The following is an 8,022-nucleotide window of genomic DNA, read 5'->3' on the forward strand; positions in this document are numbered from 1 at the left end:
GTGCGATTCTCTGCTTTCCAAAACTGCGCAACTAAATGCGGCGCCAATGAAGGTGCAAATGAAGGCGAAGTGGTAGCTGCACACATCCTGAGCTTTGTCTCTTGCGCATGATTTCATCAAGAGAGCCACATCTACGTTTCCCATGTCATAAGTGCAGTGTGCTCGCACACGCCGATAGCGAACTTACAGCGCTATCGTTAGCCTGGCAAACTTCCTCACGAGAAAGCTAGCTTTACACCTATTTTATTTATCAATACTGTTGGCCGTCGGCCAGGAGTATTGATAAATAAAAAAATCAGAAACGCCCTTTGGATTGCATTCGGCTTCTGTTGGCTAACGTCCGTATGCCCGCGTAGCGCATCGGCGATCGAGATTCCAGAACTTGTTCTGAACTCGCGCTTTGCTTGTCTGCAAGCTGCTTGCACGTTCCTACACACATTAGAGAGATTTAGGTTGGGGGACGCAAGCGGCTTGCGTACGCAAGAACTAGGGTTCACGGTACTGCGCATGCACAGACCCCTACGTCTATGTGGGCACATGCGCAGTACCGTCGCCCCTAGTTCTTGCGCACGCAAGCCGCTTGCGTCCCCTAACCTAAAGCCCTCTGTTTACTGTAGCACGATTACGCTATGCGAAAAAGACGTGATCTACAGGCCCTTGTGAACGTCATTAACTGGAACGCCTTTTGTGTGTGTGTGTCTCCGTGTGTACGTGTTTTTTTAACGCTTTCCCCTCTGTCCTCTTTCTAACCCCTATCTGCCAACCCCAGTGTAGGGTAGCAAACCGGAAACTGATATCTGGTTAACCTCCCTGCCTTTTGTCCTCATCTCCCTCTCTCTTTCTCTCTCTCTCTCCGATGAGTGGACGAAGGCGAGGAGTACGCTCTGTAAGCTCGGCCACGCGTTTCTCCCGCGCAGAATGCCCAGGCCGCACTCGCCCGTATTCTCAATGCAACTGCTGTCGCGCGTGGCGGCGCCGGCTCTCGCCGTGTCGGTGGTCAGCTACGCCATCACCGTCTCGCTGGGTCGCATATTCTCCAGGAAGCACAACTACACCATAGACCCGAACCAGGTGGGTGTATGCCGAGCGATCGCGGTGCGCGCACTCGATCGTACGTCAGCGACTGCCAATGGCAGCCAGCGTGTGTCCTTCGGATTGCACGAATATTATCAGGGATGCGAGTTAAGCCCCTCGCGAGATCACATTTTCCGCGTCCTGCTGACACCCCTCGCATGCGATTGAGGGACAAGGCATGCTGTATGCATTGCACGGACTTTTCCATCAATCTGGCTCACGCTTGCCCTAGTGTGGAATGATAAACTGGATGGTTTTCGTCCGGTCAACCCCGCCTTTCGCATCTCATTTACCTCCAACAAAACAGAAGCCTGGGCCGGTTGGGACACCTTAGTCAAGATTTTGTAGGTCCATCACTCAGACAAAGCACAAGTGAAAAGACATACACAATACGTGTGCGTCTCTTTCCTTGTGTTTCGATTAAGCGTTGGTCCTATAAAATGTAAATAATTTATCTATGTCTCTCTGCGCAGACTTGCCGAGGCTCTCTTACGTAGTACGACAGCAATGAACGGTAGCACCGCTTGAACAGTGGCGTTGGTAGTGATGCTGGCGATAGTGATGGTTCGTATTGCCTATTCCTTCCACTCTTCCCAGGAGTTCCTGGCCTTGGGCGCGTGCAATCTGTTCGGCGCATTCTTCGCTTGTTTCCCGGTAGGGGCGTCGGTACCGCGGAGTTCTATACAAGAGGGCGCTGGAGGCAAGACGCAAGTGGGTGTGACCTTCGTTTATTTGTTTATATTACCCTGTAGCCTCTTATGGAAGCATTAAGGAGGAGAGAATGTAGCGAATGAAGACACAAACAACGCTTTTAAGTGTCACGATTTAGCGCCTAAGAATGGGTCGGCATTGTTCTGCTCGAATGCATCATGCATTGTGAATGTAGGAATAACAACTCATAAAGTGCAATGATGCATACTATGTGCGACTGCTGGACATCATTGTGGGTTGGCCTCACGCTAAGTTACAATATGGATATGGTAAAGCTACCTGATATCATATAAATAACGCAAAAATGACCAAAACCGCAAGCTGTGCCGCATGAAGAGACAAAAATTGCTAACTTTGAACACCACAGCTACTACAACTATTACTACTACTACTACTACTACTATTACTATTACTACTACTACTACTACTACTACTACTACTACTAATAATAATAATAATAATAATAACAATAATAATAATACTGCTACAACTACTACTACTACTGCTACTACATATATGTAGTATCTGTACTCTCTACCAGGTCGTCAGCTTCGTCAACTCTGTCATCATTTTCGTCGTGATCACCTGCCTCAGCTCCTACTTCGAGAAACTTCCCGTGGTAAGATGGCTGCCGCTTTCTGCAGACTTTTCACACATCTTCAATTGTGCCTAAATTACACATCCTTATCCCACCATTGAGAAGTATGCTTACAAATGTGATTCAAATTCAATTAAACTTGTTGAGTGACACTGCACATAAAGGGGTGCTCATAAAATAACAGAAGGTCAATGTTTATTTTGATGAATGCCTATGTATTCTTAATTACAAATCAGGTCACTCAGTTAAATTTATACATATTTGTACCGTGTGCAACGCTATTGCAAAAGCTCGCGTTAGCTGGCACAGCTTATGCAATTTGGTTTACCTAAGTTATGCTGCCTATTCAGCATAAACTAACTTGCAAGCTAATGCTAATTGATTAGCGTTATCTCTTTCCAGATATCTGGCGTATTTATGTTGTACCGAGTCAATACATACTGACCGCAGTGCTAGGGAGGGTGCTGGAGTAATTCAACATTAAGATTTCGTAGTGCAACAATAGACTCTCACAAAGAGGTGCGCAAAGAATAACAAACAGACAACGTTTGTCTTTATGACTAACCAGTGACATCAATAACAAATCGCGCCCCAAGGTTAAAATTATTCATACAAGAAACATCGTTAAAATGGTTTTACGCGATAAATACGGCAGAGAAAACGGCGCTTCAAGCTCGTCGTACTTCTTTCCTAAGAAGCTCATTTTCCGACCTCTCTCTTCCAGGCCATTCTCTGCACGATCATTTTCGTTTCACTCAAGAAAGTGTTCCTTCAAGTCAAAGACTTCCAGCGCTTCTGGAGGATATCGAAGATCGATGGCGTAGGTGAACTATCACATTCATTTTTCTCGAACTATTGCTGCGTAACAATACACGCTGTGGCACGCTCACGAACACGGAGTAATCTGCCGTGGTTGCTTAATTGATTCGGCATTGCGCTGCTAGGCATGAGGTCGCGAGATCGAATCCCGGGCGCGGCGGCTGCGTTAATTTCGTTAGGGACGAAATGTAAAATTACTCTTGAGTCGTGCATTAGATGTGCGTCAAATAGCCCCGAGCGTTCTAATTTAATCCGGAGTCACCCACTACGGCGTGCCTCATAATGAGATTATGGTTTTGGCGCACAAAACACCCGAATTTAATTTCTTTCAAGACTGTGTAAGATGAGGAGGAAAAGGAAGGAAGGAAGGAAAAGTAGAGAGGTCAACCAGACGCATGTCCGGTTTGCTACCCTACACAGGGGAAGGGGTTTAAGGGAAGAAAAGAAAGGGGAGGGAGGGAATAAGCTACTATCGGTGTGAATACGTGCGGATGTCAACAACTCCCCGCTTATTGTCGGTCACCGAGGCCAGTCACTTTCATGAAACGTAGCAGTATCCGCGATGCTTTGTAAGCCTAATACCCGAGTGTCTTATAAAGTGCTCAGTTTGCTCAGTATATAACAGCTGCGTCTTACCAGTACTCACCTACGAGGCCGAAACCTGGAGGCTTACGAAAAGGGTTCTACTTAAATTGAGGACGGTGCTACGAGCTATGGAAAGAAGAATGATAGGTGTAACGTTAAGGGATAAGAAAAGAGCAGATTGGGTGAGGGAACAAACGCGAGTTAATGACATCTTAGTTGAAATCAAGAATGACATCTTAGTTTAAATCAAGAAAAAGAAATGAGGGGCATGGGCAGGACATGTAATGAGGAGGGAAGATAACCGACGGTCATTAAGGGTTACGAACTGGATTTCAAGGGAAGGGAAGCGTAGCAGGGGACGGCAGAACGTGAGGTGGGCGGATGAGATGAAGAAGTTTGCAGGGACAACATGGCCACAATTAGTAAATGACTGGGGTAGTTGGAGAAGTATGGGAGAGGCCTTTTCCCTGCAGTGGGCGTAACCATACTGATGATGATGATGATCATCATCATCAGCCTGCTTACGGCCACTGCAGGGCAAAGGCCTCTCCCATACTTCTCCAACTACCCCGGTCATGTATTAATTGTGGCCATGTTGTCCCTGCAAACTTCTTAATCTTCTTAAACTTCTTAATGATGATGATGATTGCTAAACCCAGGCCGGTTCGATGTTGCGATTTGTTTCTCTCGGTTCTATGCCACTCTTACCGTCTCCTGTTCACGGCCCGCTGATACCGTTGATAACGCGGGCGCTTTATCAGCGGGATCAGCAGTGTATGGACGGGAGACATTCCTGTCACGACAACGAGCACATCATGCCTATTGTTTTTTTTTTGCAGAACATTTGGATGGTCTCATTTTTGGCCACTGTGGTGGTGGATGTGCAGTTTGGACTCGTCATCGGAATCATCTTCTCACTACTCACTCTAGTCTACCAGATCAAAAGGTTAGTCCCTACTTTATCAGATGAAACTCGCTTTAAGAAAAAAATTTATGTCAATAAAGATAGCTGCAGCATATACGATAGCAATACATCCCCATCGACAGGTACTCTTAAATCGATTTCATGACAACTCCTCGGCTTGAACCTCTAGATTTATTTTTTTTCTTTCAAGAAGCGGCAAAGTAAAAAAGAAACATTGCAGCCTTTTGTATCATGCGATAGCATTTCTTTTCGACAGCATGTCGCTCCACCTATTCTCTTCAATCTGGCTAGCTACTAGGGCTGCCTCGAAGCTGTACTAATGTAAAATAGTAAATTCCCGTAATTTGCAAGGCTCATTCCATTAAAGCCACGGCTGCGGTGCAGGTGCTCTACTATGATTTCGCAAGCGCAATGCAATGCCCCCAATATGGGTTGCGTTGTAACTCTACTTCTCAAAATGGCTTTAAATGGGTCACATTCAACTTGGCATCAGAAAATATGCAATTCCTTCTTTTCCGATGGCAATTGAACTTTAGAGTTTGTAGTAAACACATGCGCTGGAGGCGTAATTGGTTACGTATTCGCAAAAGGGTTATATATATATTTAGTGGGAATATTGTACTGTAGCATAAGTTGTTTCTTGCTCGCTATCACAGGCACAGAATCCTTTAAACAGCACAGGAGCAGAAGACACCATCACATGCAGATTTAGATAATAAATGCATTGAAACTTATGAGTGGGTCATAAGGCGTCGTAAAACTGAAATGATATCGCATACTCTCCGTCCGGAGCTCTAAGTCTCCAAGATCCCTTCAAACCCTTCTCCTCTAATAAAGTTGTAATATATATTGGCACGCACTATATATATATATATCGCCTTCTCCTAATCATTACAGCTAAGTTCGGAGAAAAAAAAGTTCTCGTAGTGATTCCTACTAAGTAAAGGGTATTCCCAGAAAGTTTTGAGGCAGATTGCATTTGTTTCTTTGCTAGTAATGAAGAGTAGAGCAGACTTGGATTTTTCGCGCATTTATGACAAATGAAAGAGTAACAGAGCAACTTTCTGCTTCCCCAGTTAGCACAGGTTTCCGCCCTCACAATCAATTTCAAGATTATAAGTACATCAGCGAGCTTGTACGACATATTTGTTTTTTCAGAAGGTGGCGCAACGAACGGAAACGTATATGCTTGGATGCAATACAAGTGAAGCTCAAGTTAACCAAGTTGATGGGATTCTAGACTTATTTCGTTAAATCGATAACGTCGTTAAATAAAAAAAAATATTTCAAGCATTCACACCAACAGGAATACAGTTATTCGCGAGCCAAAAAATATAATAATCTTTGCTCAAGAAGCTTTGTCGGAAGCATGCATACATAGCAGAGAGCGAGCCTGTTGAAGGCGAGTGACAACGTCAAATTCCGGCATATTGTAGAATTCACAATCTCCTCAGCTTTGATTCGCACAGAGAGCTGCTACGGCCTCGCTGATTGGCTCAAAACGCCTACAAGCCAACGTGGTGGATTATCTGTTTTACCGTCATGGTTGCCAGAAAACATGGAGCAAAGAAATAACTTGGAGACAGCATTGCGCTACATGGTTTAAGCAAAGCTAGTTGGCCCAACACGTGATCGTCGCGCAAGAGCGCGCGGTAGGTTTTAGCGCTCTCGCTCTGCGGGCAGAGCTACGGCAGGACAGCCAAACAAGTGCGTATGGATTAAGAACCGCCTGGAACCAAACATTCTCGGCTAATACGCTGTGTTTTTGAGGTCACGTGTTGAGCCGACACTGAGAGCGAAAAAAAGAAATGAAGGGAATGGCTTTATGGAAAGTTCTTTTGCCAAGTCTGATGGCATGACGTAACGCTCCCTCCTGGCGCTTTTTATTGCTCCGTGCCGAAAATGTCCCATGACTCTGAGCTAAGAATGCTGAAACTGTGGAGCAGGAGGTTTCGTGAAAGATGAACTGCCCTTCACAAGCCGGCATGGGTTCAGTAAAGCAATGAACAAAATTTGGATGCATTTTAAACGCGACAAGTCATCTGCTTATTTTCACATATTTCCTTCCAAAGCTTTGATAAATCGGCTGAGACATTGAGTTCACTGTTGCTTCGACGGTTTCAATGCAATGCGCTCAACGCATATGTCGGGGAATCGAAAGCACTTGCTTAAATTGAACATTCCATAAAACCGGGTTTTGTTAAATCGAGGTATGAGTTTACACATTTTCGTGCGTACATAGCGACGACCACATTACGGGCATCGTTATCTTTCCAGGCCAAAGGCTTGCCTACTGGGCAGCATCCCCAACACGGACTTCTATGTTCCGGTGAAGGACTACGGCGTTGTGAGTTCTCAAACTGCGCTCACATTTTCGGTTGGCATTTCCATCCCGTCAAAATCGACATTTTTAATAGCGATACTGAAATTCTGCAAGAGTAAAGCCTTCCACGCAATAAGTATGAACTCACTCAGCTCGTTTTCAGGTTAGGCACGCTCAAAGCTCATAAAAATGTAATAGCATGCGTTATCTTATAAGCATTTTGGCAACCCTATGCGACATTCTGCAAAGAGAAACTATGTCATTGCAATGTGTGAAGCCTACACGTAAACTTTGTGTAATGACAACAAGTGCGGACAATGTAATTTGAGAGTATCCTACTAGCTTCACATATAAATTTTGACGGGCATTTCGTTTACTTAAAATTAAAAAATGAGCTTCAGAAGCTTCTTTCTTTAACCAGGCCGCGTTCGTGCTGTAGGGTCATTCACTCTTAGAGCGAACACATGATTAACAACCAATCCTATACAATTACCACTTTCCTTGGCGGAACCGTTGCAACGCCCAAAGCATATATTATATATTATAATGATACTAATTCGGATGGCCCTCATTTCAAACTAAAACGGCTTTGAGCACTTCAACGTTTCAGAGACTTTACCCTGAGTGCAGTTCGCCCAGTACAAAACTGCCAAGAAGCACATTTTGCACGTGCTTCTTTTTTTTTTGCACATGCCTCTTTCTTGCACGTAGTTTGTTAAATGCATGCGCTGTTCGCTCTTCTTCTCGGCAGGCAGCTGAAATACCCGGAGTGAAAGTGTTCCACTTTGGCGGACCCATTCACTTCGCAAACTCTGACTACTTCCGTTCCGAAGTGTCCAAGAAGCTCAGGATTGACGTCAAGTAAGCACACAAAAAAATATGGTGGTTTTAAAAAGGAAGCTTTAGCTCGGGGCCAAACTCAGGTCTCCCAGTTAAAATACACGTGAACCGCAGAAATACTTCCACAAGACATACACTCTACCAACC

General features: G+C 44.8%; 1 protein-coding gene across 1 annotated transcript; it reads left to right on the forward strand.

Annotated features, from left to right (window-relative positions):
- The first annotated feature begins 932 nt into the window (after nt 1-932).
- On the forward strand, nt 933-7,794 carry LOC142564472 (prestin-like). The gene is made up of 7 exons (XM_075675484.1): nt 933-1,071; nt 1,672-1,785; nt 2,327-2,404; nt 3,108-3,203; nt 4,627-4,733; nt 6,990-7,059; nt 7,747-7,794. Exons 1-7 carry the CDS (start codon nt 949-951, stop codon nt 7,792-7,794), a joined length of 636 nt encoding a protein of 211 aa, XP_075531599.1. The 5' UTR covers nt 933-948.
- Nucleotides 7,795-8,022: the final 228 nt, after the last annotated feature.

Source organism: Dermacentor variabilis, chromosome 11 (assembly GCF_050947875.1).
Source record: "Dermacentor variabilis isolate Ectoservices chromosome 11, ASM5094787v1, whole genome shotgun sequence".
NCBI classification, from domain to species: Eukaryota; Metazoa; Arthropoda; class Arachnida; order Ixodida; family Ixodidae; genus Dermacentor; species Dermacentor variabilis.

Bases quoted from the DNA above. Each gene is read 5' to 3' on its own strand.
- LOC142564472 (XM_075675484.1), top strand. From the start codon at position 949: ATGCAACTGCTGTCGCGCGTGGCGGCGCCGGCTCTCGCCGTGTCGGTG. The intron at 1,072-1,671 runs GTGGGTGTATGC...CACTCTTCCCAG, and splicing joins ACACCATAGACCCGAACCAG to GAGTTCCTGGCCTTGGGCGC. The intron at 3,204-4,626 runs GTAGGTGAACTA...TTTTTTTTGCAG, and splicing joins GGATATCGAAGATCGATGGC to AACATTTGGATGGTCTCATT.